The 27,361-nt window shown below is 39.1% G+C and overlaps 1 protein-coding gene across 2 annotated transcripts; it reads right to left on the bottom strand.

The window, feature by feature from the left end:
* Positions 1 to 51: 51 nt before the first annotated feature.
* CARF (calcium responsive transcription factor) lies at positions 52 to 27,217 on the bottom strand. 2 transcript variants are annotated; one of them, XM_066553608.1, is made up of 17 exons: positions 27,109 to 27,217; positions 25,349 to 25,588; positions 24,221 to 24,341; positions 21,887 to 22,016; positions 21,418 to 21,502; positions 17,341 to 17,530; positions 15,043 to 15,163; positions 14,017 to 14,160; positions 13,359 to 13,592; positions 12,806 to 12,968; positions 11,710 to 11,785; positions 9,976 to 10,106; positions 8,614 to 8,977; positions 7,436 to 8,141; positions 3,078 to 3,120; positions 1,162 to 1,215; positions 52 to 109 (listed from the first exon to the last, which is right to left on the bottom strand). In XM_066553608.1, the coding sequence occupies exons 2-14, from the start codon at positions 25,529 to 25,531 to the stop codon at positions 8,023 to 8,025; spliced, it is 2,061 nt and encodes a 686-aa protein (XP_066409705.1). In that variant the 5' UTR covers positions 25,532 to 25,588; positions 27,109 to 27,217; the 3' UTR covers positions 52 to 109; positions 1,162 to 1,215; positions 3,078 to 3,120; positions 7,436 to 8,022. The 2 variants fall into 2 exon arrangements, with proteins under 2 accessions (XP_066409705.1, XP_066409704.1); XM_066553607.1 differs by lacking the exon at positions 3,078 to 3,120 and having other exon boundaries at positions 59 to 109.
* Between the last annotated feature and the right edge of the window lie 144 nt (positions 27,218 to 27,361).

Raw genomic sequence — 27,361 nt, 5'->3', positions numbered from 1 at the left:
AGCTGTAACTTTGAGAGCTTTCTATCTCCTGCAAGCAGTTTTTTGCAAACTTGTCTTCCTCTTCTGTTCTCTTGACAGTTATCTGGAGTACTCTCAGAGGTAAGTGATCCTGAGAAAACAGCAAATGAACTAAGAGATAAAAGTGGAAGACAAGGGGGAAACACCTGCACACTTCTGACAACTGAAGTGTTCTCTGTTAGAAACAAAATTTCCAGTTCTCTCTCACATTTAATTTTAGCTTTAAAAGAAACAGCTATGCAAAAAAGTTACATAAACTTAACAGTGACCTGATAAAGCAAAACTGAACTTAGATCTATGATAGATTTTTAGGCCCAACTTGTGATTAATTTGCAGAAGCACTGTTAAACTGTAAGCTGGCTGTGGGGAGAAATTGAGATTTGTTTTCTTCTCACTGCTGACCAGTGTTTGTCAAGGAACATATTTAAGAAAAAGTATTGTGTAAGGGCAATGCTATGTAAAGAGCAAGAATGCCTATGTTCACCATTATTTTCTTTAGTTGTTTATTCCTTCTACCAGCTCCTATTCCTAAATTAAGGACACTTGAGGGTAACTGTTCTAGGCACTCCCAACTCTCTGTGCATTTTCCACCAAGTTTTCATACACAGAGACTTCATCTTCCCTTAAGCTGGAAAGCAGAATTCCATGAGCCATCCTTCAAGAGATGGAGCTGGAAGATTTTTCTTCTGCTCAACAAGCACTGCAGAACAAAGGGGCATAGCCTCAGAATTTGTCCCTAGCTCAGATTAAGATCAAACTCACAACAGAAGGCTCTCAGTTCATGAGACTTGACTATTTTTGACACCACTGGTATCACCAAACCAATGCAAATTCCATGCACAAAGAAAATTTGTCATACCTAGAACTGATGTGCAAAGTTAGAGATGCTTTAGGATCTTAGGAAGTTAGATCTTAGGATCTTAGATGCTTTAGGATGCTTTAGGAAGTTAGGATGTCGATCAACAAAAGGTGGTTTGCAGATAGTGTTACTGACATGGTGTCACATGACCAGGTAGATCATGCAAATGAAAAAGTGCCCTCATGTGATGGGACAGGTCTTAACTATGGATTCTGATATTAGATGCAAGACACTGAACACAGCACAGATGGAAGATCACCTACAGGGGAAGAAAAGTGCCAAACCTTTCAGGCTCTGAGCATGGTGGTTTTGAGGGGTAGTTTGGAATGCTTCATGTTCTGGATAAAAAAGAAAAAGAAAGTGAAAAGGCTTTGGTTATTTTAGGAAAAATACAACATTATTAAGTTAAAGCTTACTCTGTAAAAAGTGTTTATCTGGAAGGACTCTGGATAAAAGCTCTCTGCTGTTTCTTTATAAAACAAGCTTTCATTTACTTTAATAAAATGCACAGAGACAATAAAAAGATCAAGGAGGTGCCACTGGCCTACAGTTTCAGTATGACATGCAAAGATGGCAATGTATGAATGAGTATTCATTAACATTTTAGGACACACTCATAAAAACATTGAGATCTGTCAAAACACTAGGCATTTTGTTGGACAGACCAGAGAGAGTCAGCAATAATACTAATATTCTGAAAAGGAAGATTTACTTTAATTCTCTATTGGATAATCTTCTTCCTCCTACCAAAGAAAGTGCATTACATAGAAGTCATATCATCAAACTTTAATCTCCTCTGTTTCATTCCTGCAGGTCCTCTCACAAGATCTTACACACCTTCATGCTCTCCTTGTTCCTTGAAGGCTTGAAGAACTTCTCGAGTGGGCAAGCAGAAAGAACAGCTATGTCAGCACAGAGACAATCACTGTTTGTCCAGGCTGCTTTCAGGACTAGCACAGAGAATGTCAGTCTGGCACAAGGACACTGGCACTGAACTCCCTCTCTTACTGATCTGCCAACACACACCTCTGTTTCTGGCTCTCCTACTGCCATTTGAATACCACACCCAATTATGTTTTAAATACTATCTACAGACAGAAACTGTTCTCCAAAGAGCAGAACTATTCCTATGATCCTTCCTGGAGCCACTGAACTGTCAACACTTGACCAAGGGAGAGTGTTGAAATGTTTACAGTATTTTAGTGGCAGTTTATGCTGTATTGACACCGTCCTGCTGTAGAAATCCAGACAAATTAGACAAATGTCCAAATGGCAGATCCAATAGTATGTAAGCTTTTGCCCTCTAGTTCCTTCCTAGTGAGGACGCAGAAATCAACTCTTGTGAAAGCACTATACTACAAACAGATTTTCATGATGAGCCATATCAATCCCTGTTAGAAAAAAGATCAGGAAGAGTGAGAAATTTAATTTGCTTCGAACAGCATGCTCTTGTTTAAACAGGCAGAATGTCATTAACAGAAGCCAGTACATGCCAAATGACCAACTGAGCCATGCTGCAGAGAGTGAAGGATGGTTGTAGTAAAAACATGAATTCCAATTACCCAAGTTAAAGATCTGACTACGTGTGCCCTAAAATATCTCCATCATTTTACCATAGATAAGTGGTTTATAATTAAATAATTAAAATAATTAAAATGGTATTCAAGAACTATGTGCAAACATCTATAGTCATATCTCCATTTTATTTTGAGGTACATACATCTATTTATGTATACATATGTATTTTAAAACCACTAATTATCCAAAGGTAACTTGTGTGAGTGGCTATCATATACATGCAAGGTGTCTTCTATCTATCAGAGGCTAACAGACTACTGATGAGAATTACTCCCACAGCTCCTATTTTCCTGTCCAGGGAAGACTCCTTAGGATGAGGACACTCCTTGTAAAGCTTTCCATGCTTTTAAAACCCCTTCTGTACAAGAACAGGACGGGGTCCTAGTTGACAAACATGTACCAATAGTTTGTATGATACAGCAGTACTATTTATCATCACTCCTTTGAAGACTCTCCAGAAAACACTTCAAATCCCTTCAGAAAATAAACATTTCATTTGTCATGTGCATCAGAAATGGAATGGGATACTAAGATGTAAGAGCTTATATTGGAAAAAAAAACCAAACACATGCACACACACTCCTGTTATTTGCTCTTCCCTCCTTTCCCTCCCGGATCATACCTTAGCTGCTGTTGTTGGATAGGCCAGCTGGATAGCTTCTGACCTAAAAAATTAACACCACCTGTTTTACACAAGGCTTGCTTCATTCATTAATGAGGTTTTGGGGAGAAGATAATTGTTACTGACGGGATAGGCTCTGAAGTCTATTCCTATGAGAGCTTTGTTCAGAAAGGCAAGGCAGATCAAAGATGATTTTCTTATCAGAGACCCATAAAGAGAAGTAACCTTTCCTACCACCATCCTCAGCTGTATCACACTTTCTATCCCTAATGGAACAGAATCTTCCTACCTAAACATCTGAGAACCTATCTGCTTGAATAGGCTTAAGGGAGAAAATTGCACGTTTGCCAACAGACAGACAACGGGCATCTACTATCCACAGCCAGAAACAGGAATTCAAGTGGTATGAAAGAGGCCAGCCCTAACAGCTGGCAGAAAGCATCCTTTCCTCCTTGTTTTATCAAATCTTTTCAGTTGCTGTGAATGTAAATGGTCTGTGAAATGAGGCTCCTTCATACTCATCCCAGTAATGATGATAACTCCCTAAGCAGGCAAGTAAAAAACCTTAATGCAATTTAAAAGAACATATGTACTTATGATTGTGGGGAAGGAGGGAGAAAAACTGATGGGGCAAAGCTCACCAGTGTTTACCTGTGCAGTGAACTCAGCAGCTCCTTCAACAGTCCAACAGTGAAACACTGAGAATTGGAGGGCCTGAGGGCATGGGGTTTCTGTGGAAGCCTTAATAAGTGTGAAGAAAGAGACATTTGGGCAGATACTGAGCTGCAGTCAGTGGGATGAGAAAAGCAGCAGGTTAATTCAGTTGGAAAGAAAAGATTTGTTTTCCTTGGTAACAGGTAAAGAAAGAGAGTCTACAGCCCTGGGCTGAAGCTCCAAGAGGAGTTTCTTCTTCATATCAGAAGCTAAGAATGGGCACCTCAGGCTATGGGGAGTCATTTATCGGCCTCTGGTGCTGACCAAAACTTAAGCAACTTTTCTGTTTTTAAGGGCAGGGCAGGCTTCCCTTCTCTTCATACCTTTAAATTCCTACCAGTAACTCACACTATCCACTACTGGCATATGGATAGACTCAGGAACTGCATTGAGCCCTTGGGCTCTCAACACCAAAACCCCTCAGGCACAGCCCCTATCAGCCCTCCCAGCAGGATCCTTGCTTTTCAGGAACCTGAAGAAGTCCTTCCACCTGAAGCTTCTCCCTGAAGCTGTCTTACTTGTTCTCCATCATCCTTAAAATCCACTGCACTGAAAGAGCTCTTGCATTTCTCCCCACGAGCCCCCATAGCCACAAAGTAGACCAGTACTTTAAAAGAACAAGTAGTTTACATTTGAATAGGAATATTATACATTAAGTTACTATTAAAAAAAATATACATACACATATATACACAGACATTTGTGCCTCTAAATTTTGTACCACAAAAAGCACTCATTACCAGTATTGGTTTCCATCCAAGAGGCCTCTGGTCTTGAATGAGAGCTATAGATGTGTACCTTTTTACACCTTCTCTACATTTTACCAAAAGTTTATCTTTCCATGCACATGCAGAAGCACATCTCTTCTTGTAAAGCAACCAATCACTTTTACAGACAACCAACAACAATAACTGGATAGGATAAGTGGATAGGATAACCAAGGATAACTGGAGAATCAGTTGTTCATTTACAGTACTGTTGAAGGTCAGGAATTCTAGATTTTCAAAATAAGTGCTTGCACACAACAACCACAAGAAAAAAGTAAACATCTGCAATTCCAACACAAAGTAATAACCAAGTACTTTGCATCAAGCTACATAGATTACTCTGAAAAATCAGCCTTGAGTACTCTAATTCAACAACTTTAACCATTGAACATGGCAGCATTTACTTCTCATTTTTTTCAGATACATAACAGTCTTCTCTGTAAAATATAGGTGGATATCAGTGAACAAAGGCATTAAATCAAATATAGAGACTGGACATGGGGGTGAGTTCATATTCCTCCTTCAGCAACACGCACAAAACAAGTGTAAAACACACTTTGAAAAAGAATGATTAAATGAAAATAAGCGACAGTAATAAACTGAAATATGTATCTGGAAGACAAAGAACTGAAATTCTGTGAAAATGAAGAAAACTGAAGACAAAAATGTATTGACTCAAGAATAATTTAAAATAAATTTTCCAATAAACAGAATAATAACAGAATTGCAAGTCTAATCCCCAGCTTTTAAAAACAACTAATTCTTTATTGCTTCTTTAAAATTCTTCCAACTTTTTCTTCTATTGTTTTGAGAGTACCATGCAAATCAGGGTAGAATACAAAATTAATTTCAGAACCTGCAATTCAAGATGGTTTTCTTCAGCTGTGAGCACTAGGTCAGAACCAGAAATACCATCAGAAATACTGTGCAGCACAGGAGGAGACTGTACCTCATGGTGGAAAGAACTGTGCAAAAACCAGAACTGTTAATGAGGGAACTAAGCAAGAACTGATGGAAATATAACTTGACTTTCCTTAAGCTTTTGCTCCAATCACAAATGTATTGTCTGCTTTGAATATAACTAAAACTGAAATAACCTCTTGCTGGTAATCTTTAGCTGTAATTTATTCTTTAGAAAAGAAGGATTTTCAACAATGAGGAAAAATTCTCAAAAAAAAAAAAAAGCAATATAGGGGAAAGAGAATATAGGTTGGAATGCAATAGTTTAAACTTAAAGAAAAGCTGGCCATGATGGGATTATTGAACACAGCAGCATGGAAGGAGGTACCCATTCTGGTATGCAGATTTTGAGCTGGAAAAGAGAAGGGGACTGCTGACTGAGTCCTCCAGAGCTGACATTGCAGCAGACAACATCCATCTGGGAGATATTTTGACAATTACCAAAACAACCTACCAGAAAAACAACCAACAAACAAATAAGGCAAGATTAAAAACCTCAACCAAATAAATAAATGCCACAGGCGAATCTTGTGGGATTTTTCCTACCCAGGAATGAGTAAAGCATACTATAAAACAAGTCAGTGTAGATAATAAATATTAGAGGCTCTGAAAAAAATGGAGATTTTTTTAATGCACTTGCATGATAAAATACTGGCTCTTATTTAATAAGAGCGTAATCCTGTTGGAAAATTCTAATGGGACCTAACCCAGAAACATTAGCTATAAACAAATAATGTTTATAATGTTAGTTAACCTCAGAGATGTTAATATATGTTAAGGTTAAGATATAGCATTTAACAGATTTTGCACATAAAGGCATTTGGAACTCAAGTTCAATGTGAGGCTTTTGAAAGTTTTAGCTTTAAATACTCAAAATAAAATGAAAAAATAATTTTAAATTGCCACTGTTTAGAAGATGTTTGTGAATGCTTGAATGTAAAGTAACGTAACAATTTTAAAATGTTAATATTTTGGTTCATATAATATTCACAACACTTTCTTCTCTACATAAATGAACTAATAAATTTCCCTGGGGTTATTTGTTTGCTTGTTGTCAAGTCTGAAAAAGAAAGAAGTCCTCACACTGGATTCTTCCACAGCATGCAGAAAAAAACTCCTATTTTATGATCAATTTTATGATCAAGCTCTCAACTACTTAGCAGGAATTAATAACAGAAAGGCTCCTATTCCTGTATAGAAACTACTCTGAATGTTGCTCTAGGAATTCAACATCTGAAGCAAACAATGCAATTGCTTAACTTGATGTCTATGTTATTATCAGTTTCACTTCATTTACAGCTTTAAATTGATTTCAAGTTATTTGTAGGTGTGATTTTTTTTCTAAATGTCTGTCACACATTACACAGCTCAGTGCTTGTCACTTACTATGGCTTTACCTCAAATATTACTAAACTTTAATTTTTATCACATTCGATTTCCTAAAGATTCCTGGTAATTATTTTAATTGTATGGACCACATAAGTCTTAGAATATGTCACTTTTGAAAAAGATTAGTTTATTTTCTGAATGTTGTGGTGACAGCATACTTGGACATATTGCTTTGATTGCTTCCTTTTTTTTCTTGGGCTTCTCTTTGTTAGGAATGTATCCACAAGCCCTACATACCAAACAACAGCAGCTTAAATCACATTTGTCTGAGCTGATAGCTTCAAGTGCACAAAGCAAGAGGTAGATAAGCTGAAATGGCAGCATCCATCATTTTCCATGAGACTCCTACATTTAGTTGTTATGACCAACTGCAATTACAATACCACTGCAAAGGAAGGCTGCATGCATCAATGAACCTCATTATAAAGCCAGAACTTAAGTACAAAGGTGTCAAGTCAAAAACATTCACTGTTACAATTCACACACTTTTCTTTATCATACAACCTTACATTCACTTGGAAACCTCACCTTTCTCCTCTCCTTGATCTTCACACCGTTAACATTATGATCAGGTCAAAGTTGCATTTTCTTAAGCATCCATGTCCTTTATCACTTCGAAGTTTAGCATCCTGGACCTTCCTTTTGTCACAAAACCATTGCCATACTGATCCACTTTGCTGTTGGATTCTGTGATCTTGGAGCTGACAGATTCTATGGTCTCTGTAGTACAATAAAAGTCAAGGGTCTCAAACAGAAAATGTGAACCCAGCATTGTGATCCACATTCTAAAGCTAAGGAATTAAATTGTGGAAGACCTTCAGAAACAATGAACAAAATGGGCCATTTGGATAGAATCCAAATTACTCAAAACTTGAAACAGAAGAGAGAGGTGGTGTTCCACGGGGCAACGGAATGACCTGGAGTTGGCAGTGAGCCCCATCAGTCCAACCAAAACAGCTTTCTGTCAGAAGTACTCTAAAATATGCTTATTCTGAATGTCATATAGAACTTAAAAAAGAATGGCAGTACTTTGAGAGCACCTGCCTTTCCTTCCAAGACATTTAGAGTTCTCCAATTTGAAAATCCTTCCAGGCTTCACAGGTGAAAGTGAAGAACTACAGTGAGGAACTGTGGCAGTCTCTGATTTTATCTGTTTCCATAGACAATGCTTTCTCTCTTGGTTCTTGTTTAACTTGGCTCACACAAGTAACAACACCCTCCGTATTTTCTTCAGCTTAAAAACAAAACAAAAATCAAACACTGAAGTTCAAACTCCATTGACAATGCTTCAGCCCCAATAACAGTGCATTTAAAAGAAAAATATTTCAGGAACTCAAGCTAATAGTTAAGGCATATATGAAGTTTACTGCTTTTTAGCTTGATAGCCAGTTATGTCACCTACCTTGCTCTAAAGCATTGCAAGATGACATGAACTTGCTCCAGTAAGGCTCCCCTCAAGTAACAATATTTAAACCAATTTATTAAAAAAAAAAAAGTTTGGAGATATAAAATCCCTTTCACAAAAAACATCTTTCCCCTTTCCCACAGAAAAATAAAAAAACTAGTTAGAATTGTCTGAAAGAAGTCTGCCTTGGAGTTCCCCACTATCAACACATTTGTCTCCTTTCTTCAAGACACGCAGAACAAAATCCACTGTATTTTCTCTATACTAATATTGACATATTGTTGAGAAAACGACAACTTACTAAGTGCTGGCTGGCTGTCCACAATCCGTACTGGGATAGTCTGCATATCTCCCAAGAGAATCTGCTGCACTCCTCCTTCCAGGCTTCTGGAGTCATCCACCCCTTCAGCTGGTACCAGCTGGCCCATGGCAAGCAGACTCTGATCAGAGGCAGGCAGAGTCCCAAAAGCAGGCACAGCAGCACTGTCCTGTGTCAGGCCAGCGCCTTGCAGACTGTGCCCCTGACCCAGTGCTAGAGAATGGCTGCCTATTGCACCCCCCAGGGAATCCAGGAGAGCTGCAGGGCTGGGAGGGGAATGGTTATTTACAGCTAGCAGGGCTGTTGATCCGTTTGTTGAGGTAAATGCTGACTGCAGCTGTAATCCCTGTGGAAGAGAAGGCAGAAGTATCAACCTAGCAGTATTTACAGCAGAAGGAGTTTGCATTTAACAGCATGTATTGTCTAGGTGGCTTCTGACTTCCTACTCATTAACTCTTCTCAACACTCAATCCCAGCAACTCTAGGCTCAAAATGTACTTGAAAACAATTTGGACAATGGAGTCCAGCAGCATGTAGAAGATTGCTTCAGACCATAAAGTTCTAATTTTGGATTGATGTTCAGTTTCAGGTCATTCCCCAGTACTGCCCATTCCCACAGGAGGTGGGTACTATAAGCTAAGCACACTGCTTTAAATAAAATGATATGAGATGGAGTCAGGCTGTCCTCAGAAAGAGAAGAAACAGCAAGCAGAATGGAATCTTTCTACAGACTGTATTTCTAGGGAAAAGATCACACATTTCATTGGGGTTCAGGAAATATGAAGGCAGATTTTCAAAGTAGTTAAGGAAGAGAGATAAGAGAGCCAGCTTTGAAGGGAGATGAGCTTTTGAAGAAGCTCTTTTAGCATGACATTCTTATCCCTCCCTCTCCAGCCTTTCAACCTTCAAGTTTACAGCTCTGAGCTAGGAGCAGTTTCAGGATTTTAAGATATTTTCTTAAGAGGCTGGAGAAGGATTTAAAAGGAATAAACAAGACTGTCTTATCTCCCTGCAGTTTTGCAGCTTTTTCATTATGAGATGACTGTACCGTGTGCAAAATGAACAGGTACTTGGTTTGAGGTAGAAACCCACTGCTTTTATCCTCTTGGTTTTGCCTTCACAAGAGACCCTAACTTCAAAGTGTCAAAAGATGGTAGTGGGATCCCTTGCACCACAGCTATATGCTAAATGTGACATGCAAGAGCAACCAGAGGAAGAGCTGACAGCTACTTCCAAGTCTGTGTTACCCAGCTACGTTTGGGATCCACTGAGAGGGGGCATGTGCTGTTCTCAGCTTGCCTCCAGCACAGCACATTTGATGTTCTGTAAATGACCTGACTGTACCTGAAGCTGTGCAAATATCTTGGGCTGAAGTGAGGAGAGTGAAGACAGCAGCTGAGCTGTTTCTGGTATCAAGGACTCCCCGCTCTGGCTGGATTCTGCTTTGGTGATGACTGACTCCACTCCTGAGCTCCCTGTGGTGCCAAAGTGAGGAAGCAGACAGTTATGACAAATCTCTTCTTCCTGTCTAATAAAAGCCTCCCCTGTGAACCAAACAAACTCCCTTCAATCTCAATACAGATATATACATATATATATGCTGTTCTCTTTGCAGAACTTGGATGCTAAAGAAAGAAGACTGGGTATGACAAAAAGACAATACTGCAGGAAATTTGTATGTATCTGTACAGAGCAAAAACCAGAGGCACCAATAAATCTCTTCTTGAGAGCAAAGTAATTGCACCCTATACTGTGCTTTGAGTTTGTAGTCATAACATAAAAGCTGAAACATTTCTAGCAAAGTAGCAAATAATTTGACAATATCTATACCTGAGTAAGGGCTTAAAAAAAAACAGAGGTATCAAAAGAAAGGGATTTCTTTCAAAATAAAAATCTACACAGGAAATTTTCCATGTCTCACCACTCCCTTCCCATCTTTGTGAAATTAGCATAACTTCTATGCAATATCATCTAAAGTCCATTTATCTGAAGGTCTTTCAGCCTACAGATTATATAATATCCTCAAAATTCTTATTTAATGCAAGAATGATGCACTTAATTTCCTGAAGCTTTGCAAAAACTGAGATTCGTTTATAACAATTCCTGCAAGAAAACTTCTCATGAGATCATTCCATTTCCTGTTTGAGCCACCCAGAACATTTTGGTTAAGCTTTATGCAGACACAGGCAGACAGTGCTTAGCTTCTTATTTCTCAGTTCCACTGTTATGGAGGTAACAGAAGAACTTGCCATGTGAATGCAGATTAGTCTGGTGAATGCAAAAAAATTGAAAATAGTCAATTGCAAAACATTTTCTATCAGAAAATCACAGGAAAAATTTCCAGCAGTCTGAGTGGAGGTAGATTTTTCAACATATATAATGATCTGCAGACTCTTAACAATCACAACTGACCAGAAGACACATACAAACCTATAAATCTTCTTGAACACAAGTACTTCAAATATTTAGACTCTTTTGAATATTATACAGAGACCCCATATGCATACGTGAATGTTCACATGCAAGAAGAGATAGCAGCTCTCTCCCTAGGGGGGATTCTACAGTGACACCCCTGGGAAAAAAGGTAATAGTTCAAATCTCTACTTGCCACAAAGAAAATTGTATCACATGGAGTTAGGGAGTTCTGCACAAACAAGTTCTGTTACTGCCTGATTTCTTAAGTGTACAGTTGTCTCCATTTGGCACAAGTTGAAATTAAAATAAATACGTATATTAAGACATATATGTATACATACAAATATGTTGAAATGAAAACAAATATGTATATAGTTCATATAAAAGTTCACTACATTTTTTGTTTGCTTGAAGATGCTAAATAAAAGCCAAATTTATAATTTTAATACTTCTGCCAACACCATCATGACTACACCTATTTTTCCACACATGCAGTCAAATAAAAAAAAAAAAAGAAGTAAACCAAAAAAGTTATGGTAAAATATCCTTCTTAGTTCACCTGAGTGACAGGACATAAGAGCAACCTCCTTGGAAGGAAAATGAACTTGGGTGACACAGCTAATAAAAGACATTTGGAGACACAGGTTATACATGCAGTCCTACCATCTGAAGGTGCCGAGGCAAACGCAACCGTCACTGTTTCTGCGAGGACATTCCCACTGTCTGTGGTCCACTGCAGCTGAAAGGAAAAAGAACTCAGCTCTCAGAAAGGGTGCAAGCTTGTCTACAAGAACACAGGCTCAATACAGGACTGATAAGAAAACAGTGTCTAAAACTACATTTTCTTATTTCTTTATAATTATGCATTTTAGGACCTCTTGATTCACAAAAAAAAAAAAAGTACTGTAGAAGATTTTTAAACATGCACTTTGTATCAGGAAGATTATCTGCTTTATCTGCTCATAACAGTTTAATAGAATTTAAACAGTTTAATAACAGTTTAATAGAATTTAAAATATAGAATAGTCAAACCATTTGGCTAACAAGCACAGTCACTCACCTGGGCTACACCAGTGTAGGGAGAGGGAAAACACTGATGACACAGCATGATTTACCAGTACTGTTTGTCAAAGCTCATTTTAAATCAGCCATTTCTTAGCATTTAGTCTCATAACTGGGAAAACTAGGATCACTGTCTACCCTTTATTACTCAATACATGGAAGAAAATTAAGGAACAAGATTTAAGAGTTACTGAGCATTCAGAAGATTCAACTCCAACCTCACTGCACTTACTATAAAGTGCATTTATTACTATTAACATATTCAAAATGTTTATTAAGTCCTAATTTAGACAGCACCTGAGACACACTTCATCCCCATCTTTTCAGCTACTCTAAAGTAGTAGTAACTTCTTCAAAACATAGACAGTGACAAAGCCATGAATAAAATTTTATGCCACATGTCAATTTTTCTACATCAATGGCTTCCAGTTCACGCAGTCATCAAGAAGTGCTAATATTGTGTAATTTGTCAACCAACTAACAGCAATCTACTGCTGACAAGATAAATACTGAATAAGGTCAGAAGATTTTATTCACATTTAATCCAGTCTTACTCAGCCACAGATTCCACTGACAATATTGCTGCTGGAAATATAAAGTCACAGAAAATTTTGGATGAAATACAGCTAAGTGGTAAAAATGAAGATTTCCAGTATTTAACTCCAAAAATCAAAAAGATACACAAAGGCCAACATACCGTTGCTGGGATACTTTCTGAATTATACACCATCTCTCCATTCCTGAGGGACTTCTGCACTTCATGAATGTGATTCTTGATGTCATTCACAGTGGGGAAGAAGGACAGGTTATGTCTTTCTGGCACTTCATCAGGTGTGAACAATTCTCTTTCCACATACTTTCTGTCATATGTTAAAGGACATTTATTACCATACTTATACATATTCCACTACTTCCTGCTGTTAAGAGACCCTGCTACCTTCTCCCTTCCCTTGTTGCAATGACAAGACAAAAGCTAGATGATCTACTGAGACAGTTCTTTGTGCATTGGCTACAGAATTTGGAATTTAAAACCCCCATTTATTCAAGGAACTTTAAAGAGTACAGCAGCTCTTACAGGAGGCTATCTACAATGATATGAAAAGATATCAAAAGCTGGGAAAAACAGACTTATGACATCTGGAAATTAGATTTAGTAATGCACCAGCATTGCTCTTTAGCTGCAAAGCAAATTAATCAAATACAAAAGTAGATATAGCACTATGGACTGAGCACTGCACACAGTTCTGTACCTTAGCTGCTTCCTCACTGCATAGACCTGCTCTACTCCCTGAGACACCAGTTCTCGGATCTTGTCTGCCACTTGAGGATGAAGTCGAGAAGGCAGAGTACTGTTCTCATCCCTAATGACCTCCTCCTCCTCCTCAGGAGAAGACATAGAAAGATGGGATGGTGATGGAGGGAGGCAGGAAGTTTCCATCTCATGATATTGGTGGGCTTGCTGAGTAGGTAACTGTACATACCACCTAGCAAGAAGGAGAGAGGTTATACACACAATTCTCAAACAAAAGCAATAAATCAGTGTCTTGGGGGGAAGAGTCTGAGGACTACCAACAACCTAGTCAGTGTGACAAGTTTTTACAGCCCCTGAGCAAGATGACGTCTTGCAGAACTTGGGGCCCTCTCACACCTTTCAATGCAAAACAAACGAGATCAACTCTAAAACAACACAACTATTTCTACTAATACCCTGCAATATCAAAACACCTGCTGAAGTTCCATAGCTTAGTGCTTAACACATTTACCAAATTAATACTTCACTGCCACAGAAGTCTTACTGACATTGTAGATTTTTTTACTATTAACAAGTGACTAAAAAAAAAAAATCAAGTAAAATACTGCTCTTTTCTGCTTCATCTGTGAAAATAAAGAAAAAAGTGGAAGTTTCACCTGAGGACACCACCAGCATCTATCAAGTTCTTCTTCAGCATGTTGAATGCTTTCTCCTGCTCCATTCTTATGATTTTCTTGTCAATTTTAGGGTCAGTAGGAACCCTGTATTCTGGAAACTTTTGGACCTTTTTAATATAGATCCTTCCAAGGAGGAATAAAAAAAATTCTCCATCAGTATACTTTGTCCTTGGGAAGGGAAAGGCAAAAATTCCACTTACTTTATATCAGGCATTAATATAGAAAAAAATCAAGCAGAGTGATGTCAGGTGTGAGAAGCCTCTAAAAGAACTGCAAAATTCTTAAGGCTACATTAATAGATATGGATGCAGACAGACACACTTCTGGTCTGGTCTGGAAGCCACTCAGCCAGAGTGATTTTACTCCTCAACAAAAGCCCTTGTCCCTCACTATAGTAAAAGCACAACACCAATTGTGAACAGGCTGCAGTTCACCCAGCCATGCAGAATTAAGCACATACAGACCTAGCTGCAACTATCATCAAGCACGCTCTTAGCTCAGTAAAAACTGAACAAGCACCCAGGAGAATGCTCAAGGGTGAGGAAAAAAACCATTAGTGTTGAAGAAGGAGAAAATCCCCAGTGAACAAGAAGAACTGTAACTCCTTCAGCACACAGGACACGTGCTAAATTAGGATGATTGACTGATATCAGTGCAATTAAAAGCCTGAAGAAGAAACAACAAATAACATGACAAAGTTTAAGAAGCAAAAAGAATTACCACAATAACTTGTGAATGCTCAGGTAGATAATGTACTTCATAGAGTGATGTACTGCTACTTTGCATTCAGAGAACCTATCAAATTTCAGCCTTATTCAGTCAGACAGGACAGCATTTCCTCCTTACTTCTAAATGAGTATCAACCTCAAATTATCAAGGAAATAAAGCAAAAGAGCTACTGTGAGTATCAGCTACCATCCCAAACCAGTGCTCTGTCATGGCTCACAGAAAGAATGCTTTCCTAGAATGCTCAGTCACTCTTACAGCTTTATATATAATTCTTACCTTGCTGGACAAGTGGCTTTGTAGAGCTGGCTAGAGGTGCTTTCCTGCTCACCAGCTTTTTTGGGCTGAAATCCTTTCCTCCTTGGCCCATATTGGCACTCCATTACAATGGCTCTGCTTCCTGGAAACAGAAAGCAATGCGCTCTGTTCAAGCAACCACTTAATTCATTACAGGAAAATACTAACTACAGAAGAGATGAGGGTTCTGAAGCAGTCATTTCTGCTTGCCATCACACTCTTCAGAAGGCAGAACCCTCAGGTATAGTAAGCAAATACAATGCAAATGCTTCTCTCTCAGCATGTAAGAACACAGAGCACTTTAAACCATTTCTCAAACTTATTACACCTCACAGCTCTCCTTAACATATGTGAGGGCAAAATATTGGACTTTGCCCTGGTGAGCACCAATACTTTACAAGTCAGAAGTCTTGTAAGCTACCAAAGGAGCACAATACTGGTAATAAACATAAAAAGCAGAACACCCAAAACAACAGAGAAAATCCCCTGTTGAAATCAAAGGTGTGATGGTTTTGGATGGGATAGAGTTAACTTTCTTCACAGCAGCCAGTGTGAAGCTGTGTTTTGGATTTGTGCTGGAAACAGTGCTGATAACACAGGGGTGTTTAGTTACTGCAGAGCAGGGCTTACACAGAGTCAAGGTCTTTTCTGCCTCTCACCCCACCCCATCCCACCAATGAGGAGGCTGAGGGACACAAGAAACTGGGACAGGATACAGCTGGGACAGCTGACCCAAAATGACCAAAGTCATATTCCATGTCATATGGCATCATGTGCAGCATGTAGGGAAGCAGGGGGAAGGGGGAGCATTCAAAGTTAGTGTTTGTCTTCCCAAGTAACCATTATAAATGCTGTCCTGGGGATGGGAAGTTGTGAGTGAATTCCTTATTTTGCTTTGCCTGTGTGCGTGGATTTTCCTTTACCTTTTAAACAGCTCCTATCTCAGCCCATGAGTTTTCTCAATTTTACCTTTTCAATTCTCTCCCCATCCCACTGGGGGAATGAGTGAGTGGCTCTGTAGTGATTTCCAGCTGGGGTCAAACCATGAGACAAGGTCAGCAGACATTTCCAGCCTCTTGGCTTAAATCAACACTTCAGACCCTGCTGTCCCATAAAAGCTCAGCCTTGCAGTTAAGAAATCTTAACTGCTAAATAACAGTTTCAGCACAGCACACCCATACAAAACCAGACAAGCTCAAACAAATATTGCTTTGCTCTAAACTCAAATTAAGTGACTTCTTCCAGTCAGACCTCTAACAAAAAGGGATTGACAAGCAAGCATTAAAGTGATCAAGAAAGGAGCATCTTCCAAATTTCTTCCACATCATGTTTAGTTATCTTTTATTTATACTTTGTGTATTCAAGTTTGCAGGCAAGGAGCTGCCTATGCCACAAGTGATATACCCAGAAACTTCTGAAGTATTATAAAAAAGCAACATAATGTGTTTCCATATGATACCAAATGATCTAGATGAAACTAAAGATGTCTCATATGCATGTTGGGGAAAAAAAAAGGGTAAGTTGCTTTGATTTTATTCTTAGTTTTCTTTAATCTCACAGTTTATGGCTGAAACTTTAAAACTGGTGCTAACATTTCCCTTTTTCAGTAACTTTCAGGGAAAAAAAGAAGAAAAAACCCCAAACATAACTTACATTCCTGTCACTCATGTTCTCTATGTAGCAAGTAAAGCCCGTCCAGTTTATATCCAAATTACACTCTTGGCAATTTCATATATGTACTGCATGAGCTAAATATGTAATTATCAAGCTGTGAAGTCTGCATGAACATTTCAAAAAGAACCCCAAATGCCAAAAGTCTCTCTGCTGAGGTCTGTTGATGTTGATCTCACTTGTTTGTTTGGTGTTTCAAATTTATTTATTACTTTAATGTTTGCAATTTAAATAGTTTATTGACTCCTGTGCAACAATTCTAAAGATCTTCAAGTTAGACAAGAATAATCGAACAAGCTCTTACCCTTACAAGAACTTTCAGGTCCTAATACAGCAAATGAGACCTCTCCCTAAAGACCTCATCACAAGAACCCTAATGAAATGGTACTTAGCTAATCTCTAAAGGACAAAAGGAAATAATCACAGCAAAACATAAAAAAGGAAACAAGCTCCTTCAGACTCTCACAGCAGTGTGCAAGCTGTTCCCTTTTTTATGTTTGTGTCTTGATCTTATTAGAATTAGGGAGCAACATAAAGATTTTTCTTTGTGGCCAGCTGGGAGCTGATGTTGAAATTTTGCAAGTATTTATTAAAACAAAAGTTAGTTACCTGCATTGACAAAGGGGATCCCATCATATGGGACATACTGGGATTTCCACATCAAGCGTGTGGCGGGTTTGGCGGGGCTCGGAGACTGGCGCGTGCCCCACACGCTCTGTGTCTGCTGCTTGTGGAGCGCCAGGACGCTCTCTAACTCTGCCTCGCTCACGCAATAGCCGCGGTACGAGTCCCCAATTCTCTGCGTGGAAAGGACGGGAAATGACAGCATTATTCACCCAGCTGACTGCTCACACTACACCTGAAAGCACTCAGGGACTCCGGCAGGTGAGAACATAGGCCCAGATTTTTGGCACTCCATGTTTTTTGTCCCCACAGTAGTATCCTCATAAAGAGATTTATCATGGGATCTAACAGAAGAGCAATCCCCACTGAGGTCAGGAGTTTGTCAGTCATTCAAGACCCTGAGAACACCAAGAGCCCCTGAAAAGGTTACAGTCACTGTCAACTCTGATTTCCAGAGGACAACTTCACTCCCGCAGTTTACCACCAACACACACTTCTGTTGCAGTCACTGACTAGACAAATTAGTATTAGATGAAGTTTTTCACTTGACTGCCATAGAGAAGCTCTGAATCACTAATAATTGTCTCTGCATCTACTGCAACACACGCTGCACCTGCCCATTCCACCAGTAACTGTCTCACCTACTTAGTGCAGTAACTCTGAAATTAATGTCTTACACAACATCCCTCCCAACTTTCGAGGCACTCTTGATTCTCAGCATTACACAGAAACTTACTATACTAGATTTGCCATGTGCAAACCGATGATGGTTTCATTAACTCTGCTAATGTCAGGGCAACTCCACAAAAATTGCACCTAACTTGACTCAAAGAAGTTATCCAGCTACTCAGTAGTTCCTACTCCAGCTACTCATTTCTATCGCAGTTGGTTCGATGCTGGTCTGCAAAGGCCACAGCCAACAAGCAACAAAATTACTGGAACAGAGAAGAACTTTTCATCCAAACTCAGAATGCAACACTTGCTTGTGTTCATATGCAGCTGAGGGTCAGGCTGGCCAAGCAGCTGTAACAGCCAGAGTAGTTTGCCAGCTCAGTCTTAAAGTGTAACTGTGGGACAAACACATGGTGAATGAGTACTAAGGTCTGAAAGATTTGTTTTGCCACCTTCGCTGACAGAACAGCTAGGTGTTTAAATAATACTGACAGCAAAAGAGCAACAGTGTCTCTCCAAGGTTATCAACAGATACCTTAGCAACAACTGCTTAAAACCTGCCTCACGCTTATCTAAGAAAAACAGAATGTCTGTGGTTAGCAAGACCTAAAGTCACCAATGAACCAATGAAGATCTTGTGAATGAACTGGGCCAGCACAGTGCTGCTGCTGGTGCAAGGGCAGACATGGAGGGTTGTGTGTGCACTGGGTGTGAGGCACTGGGACACAAGCTGCTCACACCTCAGAGTCACTGCTCTGCAGGCACAGCTGCAGCAGCTGACCACGTCTGCACAGGCTGCACTCACACGGCTGTGGGAGCAAGAGACAGTGGCAATTGTTTAGCTAGAAGTTATAAACAATACTTCTGAACAAAACTTGATCTGAAAAATTCAGGAGAAGCAAAGCAGCCTGAGAAGTACCAGAACTTCTTTCTTTCCAGAAGTCTGGGATGTTGCCTTTCAGAAGAGGGATTACAGCACCATTGCACATAATAAATGCTGCAAAACCAGCTGGGTTTTTTTTCCATACCTTATACCTGTCACTAAAAATAGGTCACTGACTTTATTCTAGAGAGATGAGAACACTGACAAACCACTGTGCCAGAAAAGTAGCAAAAACAGTTAAGGTACTCTCTCCTATTCTGGCTTCTGCCCGAGTTAGATCATTTTCCCTAAACTGGTGGAAGAGGAGGAGGAGGACAAGAAGAAAACCATACAGCATGTAAGATCCCTGCTTTCTACAGGCTCGACAAATAGCAAAAAAATGGACAAACAAGACTAACTTCTTCAGACAAATAAATTAACTAAATTTTGTATAGTTAATTAATGCAGTTTAAAATTAAATTTTATTTCAGTAGGCTGATACATGCAGGAAATGCATTCTGATCAGACCACTGAAAACTAAATAAAAGTTATTAAAAGAAACTGTTTAAATTAACTCTGCAACAATGTAATTACCTTGAAGTAATCACATGCTCTTCAGCCCTTTAACTCCACGGTTCAAGCCAAAAAATTGAGTGATTGCTTCTTTCTCCCCTGGCCTTGCCTCAGCAAAGTACATAAAAGCTAACCCTAAAGTACACAAACCAAGACTGCAGCTTTCCTTGAGGAAACTCACAGCAGCAGGGTACCAGAGGCACTTTGCAGTCCAGACACAGCAAGTGTAAGGTGAACATTTCAAGGCTTTTCCTGCTCTGTGTTGGCCCACAGTCCCAACTGCCAAAGGAGCCACTGGCCTTTGCAATGCAGCGGCTTCACCTTGTGTGAGTCACAGAGACTGCAATGCTGTTTTAAGCTTGTTTCAATTCCGGCAGACAACTCAAAGAGTGGAGTTGTGAGCTGACATATTTATCAGCATCTCGCCAAACTGGATCTCCAAATTTCAGTAAGATCCTTCAATTCTGTTACTAGTAACAAAACATTTTGACATCTGAAAGATAACTGACATCTCAAAATCCCAGTGTCTCTAGTCTGTGCCCAAAAAAAGGCACAATACATCCCAGCACTCTCTGGTGGATCAGGGAGGATTAATGCATACAGCCAACAGTTCTGTTGAACAGCAGAGGGAGATGTTTGTGTCCTCAGAACATATTCAAATAGACACTATTTCTATTTCCTTTTCTTTAAGAACTTTTCTATACATGTCACTGTGAATTTTAAACACAGCAGGTGAAATTTCTTGTAAGAGAGAGACAAAGCAGATCCTAAGTCCTCTGATGCTATGATACCAATAATAAATAATTCAGATAAGCCACATACAGGAAAGAATCTACCACATAGTGCTAAAAACACAGTGAACTTTATGAACTAACTGGCCAACTGATTTAAGGAACTGATTCTATAAAAATGGTATCTCCATCATGGAAGAATTCATGCTAAGAATTTTCTGACTTCTTAACATTTATGTGGACATAAGAGTGGACAGTACCACCTGTATTAAATAAATGACATAATACAAAAGGAATAGATGAATATATTTAATGTTGAAATTGTTTCTAAGCAGATACAGAAAGAAATTCAATTTCTAGGTCCCTCAAACTGCAACTTCTAGTTATCAGTGGCCAAGTCAATAGAAAAAAAATGGTAGAGATATCTGAAGAGATTAGGCAGCTATGGAGTATAAGCTCTCCTTTTAAAAAGTATTAAGAGAAAGTAAAATAAACATCTGTCAGGAAGAGTCTGGCAGCAGGAGGAAGGGGTAGCTGATCTCTCAAGAAACTTCCCACCTCCCCTCCCTTCCTGTTAAGGGACTTATGATGCATTCTAGCTGCTGATAGCATCCTAGTCATCAGGACAGGTCTGCAAACATTTAACAATATGCAAAAAAGGAAGAGTTCTGTTTAAGTCAAAAGCAACCACAGAACACAAAGGCACAGTATTTTTTAACAAAAGAGGAAACAAGCACAAGCAGCCTAACTTGCTGTGACAAGAAATAAAAATCAGCAATAATATCTAAAATAGGAATCCTTAGTGAAATATTGATATTAGGGTGCATTAAGTCTCAGACTTGACACTGGCCAATCACATGGATTTTGATTTCCATGTGATAACACAAACCACATGAACAGTTGCAGAAGTCAGCAAAGTTTGCACTGTTCTTCAACAGCAAACCCTAACATGGCACACAATGACTCTTCCCAGCACTACAAGGTATCAGGTTTTCAGCAGCACTTCTTTTACTTCAGGAGCAGTTGATAGTCAGTTATTCTAAAATTCTCCAGATAGAGAGGGATTTCACAGCATTTTATGTGTTTAACTGTGCTAGCAGTACCAGTGCTATAGAGCAAGAAGCTTGAACGCTTCTACAGCAATATATTATTCCTTTCAAGGAACAGGAACACTGTCTGAGAGGTAGATGATAAAACATTAAGTCAGAATTCTTTGTGGCCCACCTCACAGTTCCTGAGACGGCGTGCCCATGCAGGCGTATTTAGTGGCAGTGGCTGAAGAGGGATGGGAAAAGAATCTTCCACTGCCCTGAAAAAAAATAATAGAAGTCTATACAGACATTCAGAAAAGCAACAACTTAATCTAAACTACAGGTAAGATCAAATCAGTGTATTATGTATAACCCTAGAGCATATGATCAAACTATGGACATTGTATCAACATGCCTTAAAAACCTGTGGTTTTCATTTTCATATTCTATTTCATTGTTAAAATAATTTACAGTGAATAAAAGTATTTAAAAAACCCACTGGTTTCTACATTCAAGTCCTCCAAACATTCAGTACACTGTGTGTTCATAACCTCTTTTCCATGGTAATTTTATGATAACCATTGCAAAAACAAACTGCAAGAAAAAAAGGCAGCGCTAACAGTGGATCAGAGTGATTGCTCATCCTTTAACCCCTGACCTACCTGGTGGTTGTTTTTTTTGATACAGTGAGAGATGCCTGTGGATGTAGAATGTAACTGCTTGCACTGTCTGCTATGGAAGCCACCACCACAGTCTGCAGGTTCCCATCACCACACTTCTCTTCTGCAATATCTTTACCAAAAAAAAAAGCAGCTTCCTGGTTAATAACTGAGTGTAGAACGGGGAAAAACAAGCTATGATCAAACTTTGTGCACTGTTAAAGCAAGCCTTTTGATGTAGCAAAGAAGTTTTATAGATGATAAAGTAGTCTAGTAGTTGTGAATCAGTGCTCAAACTCCTGGCACACATGTGAAGATATACTTGATAAGGCTGCTAATATTTAAGGACTTTGGTAATTGTGCTACTGCTTATGAATCCTTCCACAACAAGGCAAATAATCAGAGCAATTTGCAAATTACTCTGCTTTCAGGAATCCATATAGGATTGCACAAGTATTTTGTTCAGCTGCAAGTCAGATACTGGTTGCTTTTAAAACAAGAAAAAATGAGGTAATGATACTGCTTTGTACTTAGAAAAGAACACTTAAACAAGAAATACAGGCCTCTTGTAATTGAATCTGACATGCTGTTAGAACAAATGTTTTAGCCTTTCTTGGTAATGGGGAGCAATCCACAAGCCAAAAATTGCTTTTAGATTGAAGCCTGTGTGTACAGTTAAACAAAAACATAATAATGGAAAACTGTGAAAGGAGATGTTCAATATTTTGGTCTCAACATAAACACATGAGGTCTCTTTAGACAAGGGATTTTTGCCCTTCAGTTATGAAAGCTTCTTTCCCTCATCCAGAGAGAGTGGTAAGCTATTGACACAGTACAGAAATGGATCCACACAAAGCTCCATAAGAAGATTCCTAAGTGTGCACTTGGATTAACACCACTCTGGCTCAAAGCACTGGTTCCTCCTGCAGAGATGTGCCCTTAAGACACTACAGGCTACTCTGACGTCTGCACCATTCTGTGCATTACCACCATGTGCAGACAGGTGAAACTCAGGAGCTGACAGGCGACTCTCCTTTCTCTTTTACCTCCACACTAAACTGCTGGCAAGTCTTCCCAACTGTCTTTTAAAGACCAGATCACTACAAAGTCTTTTACACAGTCAGTCTCTAGGAAAAACAAACAAACAAAAAACCCCCACAAATGACACCTGTAGCACTGTTGTAGAACATGTATTCAAATACTACAACACTGAGCCTCATGTTGAATGAAAAATGGAAATGCAAAACTACTATTTAGTATTTCAACTTAGTGCTTACAAAGAGTAGCAGCAATTATTTTGTAACTAAAGGCTCCCAGTCAGCTTCAAAGTAGAGAAAGACTGCTGTAATCAAACCTGGTTTTACCCCTGAAAGAGCTGGAGAGAGAGGGAAGGTTGAGCATTAGGGGAGTAACAAGTCTTTCAATGCAAGGTCAGGAAAACATATTGCAACCCTAAGTGAAAAGAGCTACATCACTACTTGAATCCCAAATCTTTCTTCTAACCACCCAGCACCAGGACTCTATTCTTATTCTAAGCTATCATTCCACTGGAACACTTAACCAGTGCTCAAATCTTGAGAACTTTATAGAGAGAAGGAAAAAACAGTTTAAAAAAATTTGAGAGTTTAACAAAATGTGACCACCTCATTCTCAGTCTCACTCTGTGAAAGCAACTTAGTACACAGTGTTTCGCCATCCAGCAAGGATTGCAGATCAATAATCAATGCTTTCAGATTTCAGTATGTCCATTTTCTAGAGAAAACCTGAAAATTTGGCTTCCAGTGTATCTCAGCACATGCTTAAAATGTGACAACTAACACATCCCAATGAATGGAAAGTTACATCTTATTTTCCTTGCCTGGGAACTGAATTTCTACCTAAATGATTCATTCCTGGCTTCTCAGAAGATGCATCATCACCAGTGATGTCTGGAACAGAAGATTTAATGTTCTTCTGGCCTGTCTGCGCTACAGGAATTAACTACTTCACTCGCAATGAAGTAAACAAATACTGAAAATTTGAAGCCAATAGTACAGCTGCTGGCACAAATATCCTTATAAAAGCTAAATAAAGCAAGAAACAACTCTGTGCTTGATATGTCAATCTACCCATAATGTACCCTTCAGAAAGGGAGCATAGTAGCTCTCATAAGCTTTCATTATGTTTTTGCCCAACAGAAAATGTGGTGTGGGAGGCACCAGATTCACAATCAGAAAGCAGGTTCAGGGTGCATTTTGCTTATAACTAAGGAAAGGAAACGAGGTGCTTAAAAAAGAGCATGAAGGATGAGCTTAGTCACAGGAGCACAAACCCTCAAGTCCCACAGGTTAAACTCACCCTGTGTGCTGGTCACATCCAGAAGCTGACCTGGAGGAATAATCACTTGGGTCACTCCTGGCTGGGCAGAAGGAATGACATGCAGCACCTGCCCATTTTCTGACTGGCTGGCAACAATCATCTGTAAGGCAGTCACACAGAGGGATGAATGGCTCCAGTTTGTATGGTGATCATGTAGCATGACTGGGTTTGATTTTTACCAGAACAGGAAATATTTTGCTTAGAGTTAGGGACTGTATATTTACTTGACTTTACGTAATAAGAAAACTGTCTCTTGATTGTCAACTTCTTAAAATGACTTTCCCCTTTTAAAATAGGCCTTTAATTAAAGAAAAAAAAAACAAAACAAAAACAAAACCAGTACTTTACCTGATTCTACAATGAATTACACATTTATTTGAAACTGACAACTCTATTATTACACACAAACACCTGAAAGCCATTCATAGTTGGATTCACTGTAACTCCATTCATGGACTAGCAGAACTAATAGTAACATAAAAATTGTGAGCTTTACTTCTAAGAAACTGACCTCTATGGGCAGCATTTCATGCAAAAGCAGAGAGAAGAAAAGTCCCAGGGCTTAAAAAAACCAACACAAATTAAATCATCTGGTATTCTGAAAAGCTTGAACAACTCCTCATGGTATATTTACACAGGACATAATTACACAGGACTCTGGGTGAGAGAGTTACCTTTTTTACAAAATAAGTGTTACAAATTATGAAGCAACATTTTAAGAAAATTAATTGAGGGCTGGGAAAAGGTGAAACATAATGACTTAGCTTACTGCTAATGTTCTGATTCCCCCAAAAAACCAGAGATTTATCCAGGGGATATAGAGAAAGCAGCAGCAGTAGAAAAACAAGATCTTGTCACACTGCAGCATCCAGGCTCGATACTGACAAAAGACATCAGTTTAAAATTAGTAATGGCTGCAGACAGGATTTGCCTACCTGAAGAAGGTAGGCAAATGGACCGTGAACTGTAGCCCTGAAAAGTTCCACCTTGTTGCTAGATATAAAGTCTGAATCAGCTGTTGCTACAACAAACCAGCAATAAGAGAGTTCTTCAGCGAGCTCCCTGCTGTGTGAACACAGCCCCAGGCCTGCCTGCAGACACACTCACCATGGGTGCACTGGGCCCTCCCAGGGGCTGCAGCTCACACAGGGGCTGCCTGGGCTGCTCTGCCCCATGCAATTCCTCGGCAGAGCGGGACCGTGCCTGGGGAGGACTGCCCGAGAGGGGGACTGTGATGGGCAGGGCTGGGGGAGAGTCGCTCTGGCCAAACAATAGATCCCTGGAATCCATGCACGTTAGTTGCTTTCACAGAGGAAAAACAGTAAAATGTACTTTGAGCAGCAACTTCTAAGAAGAAGAAGAAAAAAAAAAAAAAAACAAAACAAGAAAGAGAAAAGAACATTTAAAACCAGTGTGCTATAGTGTATACTCAGAGGAGCTCTTGTCCTTCTGGATCAAGAGGCTAACACTACCAGTTCTACTTTTGTTTTCTACTTCCATGCTGAAAATTATTCTCATTCCTGCTTCCTAGAACAGTCTCTCTACTAAGACAAAAGAAAATCCCTTTTGCTCAAAATCTGTTCCCCAAAACCATGTATCACTTTAAAACAACTAAAGTCTGCCCAGAAACTGAGAAGACTTATACCAAAAACAAAACTGTAAAATATTCACCAACTTGATTTGACTTCAGAAGAAATCCTAGATACTATTCCACTTGGCCTTTCCATACATGCATTTAGCTATGAAGAAAAAATCTCGACACATTTTCAAAAGTCTTTACCATAGAAGAAACATAAGCAACAGAACCTCCAATTCAAGGCCAGGAATTGTACAGCATAAGGTCAAGAATCAGAGTTTCAAAATCTTTAAAAAATAGAGTGTTATCTTCATCAAGTTTGTAGAACCAAAGTCTTAGAGTACATGCCATTTTCATTAAATTAAAGAGCATAGGCACAAATACTTGTCTTGTTGAAACTCTGGCAACACAAATATTAAGCATGTAAAAATAATGGAAAAATAGGCAGTCCTTGTGACAATAACATGTCAAGGTGTCATTTGGCTAATGCAAGAAGGGCTGCAATCTGTTCTATCTCTTGCAGCAACTGCACAAACAACTCTGATGTTTTTGCAACAAAAATTAATACACTACAAATCAAAGAATGAGGAAAAGTGTTTCTAAATTTTATCTAAAGTCAGATTTGATCTAAATAGCCCCATCAAAAGTTCTGCAGGTATAAATCTTCTGTGTGAAACTATCTACGGTGAACTACACCAGAAAAGCAGCACCAAACAAGTGGCACCTGTTGTGTTAAAGCCATTGTGCAGAGACAATAAGCACACAAATAAATCGCTACCTGAATGACATTTCATGTCAGAAAAACATTCTGCAGAAGAGGATTCATGCACAGAAATTTCCCCCAAATAAGAAGATCTGGCAATATCTAATAAAAAATACATGAAAGACTCCTCTCCCTCAATACATACACAGGTGTCCTGTGTCCCTGGACTCTTTATTTGTCACATTTGGTCACTAAGCAATGCTACCTCATTTTCACCTGTTCTGAACCTCTCCTACTCCAACACATGTCATAAAGCATTCTTTTTTAAAGAGTTAACAAAATAAAACATGCATTTCTTCAGCACCTTAGCAGGACATGACTGAAGGTTGTCATTACAGGTAACATCTGGATATTCATCAGTTCTAAACTGAATGGCACAGAAATCCAACAGAAGGATGCACATTCTTAAAAGACACCATGTCTTACTCTAAGGGCAAGAAAATCCTGCATTGATGAAATAGCATATTTTAAACTCATCAGAGTGGATGCAAAGGAAGCATCTACAAGGACAAAGCATTCAAACCTCACCTGAAAAATCTGATCATTTGTTTCTGACTCTCCTGTAGCATTACAGCTGCCTATGAACAAATCATTAGATCCTTCCATAGCAATATCATGGTCAGCTCCACTCTCTTCCATTACAAGGTGACCTGAAAAGGTTATAGAAGTTCATTTTAGCCTTCTGCCAGGAGATTGCCGCAGGTGTTGTCTTCAGGTTTTACAAACTTCGTGTTACAAATTCTAATGCTGTTGCAAGATAACAGCAAAGTTCTCCAGAAAT

The sequence above is a fragment of the Molothrus aeneus genome, chromosome 7 (genome assembly GCF_037042795.1).
Source record: "Molothrus aeneus isolate 106 chromosome 7, BPBGC_Maene_1.0, whole genome shotgun sequence".
In the NCBI taxonomy this organism is placed as follows: domain Eukaryota; kingdom Metazoa; phylum Chordata; class Aves; order Passeriformes; family Icteridae; genus Molothrus; species Molothrus aeneus.
This window is presented reverse-complemented; position numbering and strand designations above follow the sequence as displayed.

What these genes read in the sequence shown, in the direction of transcription:
- CARF (XM_066553608.1), bottom strand. Translation starts at nt 25,531, where the DNA reads ATGGATTCCAGGGATCTATTGTTTGGCCAGAGCGACTCTCCCCCAGCC. An exon ending in GGATGTGACCAGCACACAGG is followed by an intron (nt 22,017 to 24,220) that starts GTGAGTTTAACC and finishes TTTTTGGTAAAG; the next exon opens with ATATTGCAGAAGAGAAGTGT. An exon ending in TCAAAAAAAACAACCACCAG is followed by an intron (nt 21,503 to 21,886) that starts GTAGGTCAGGGG and finishes ATTTTTTTTCAG; the next exon opens with GGCAGTGGAAGATTCTTTTC.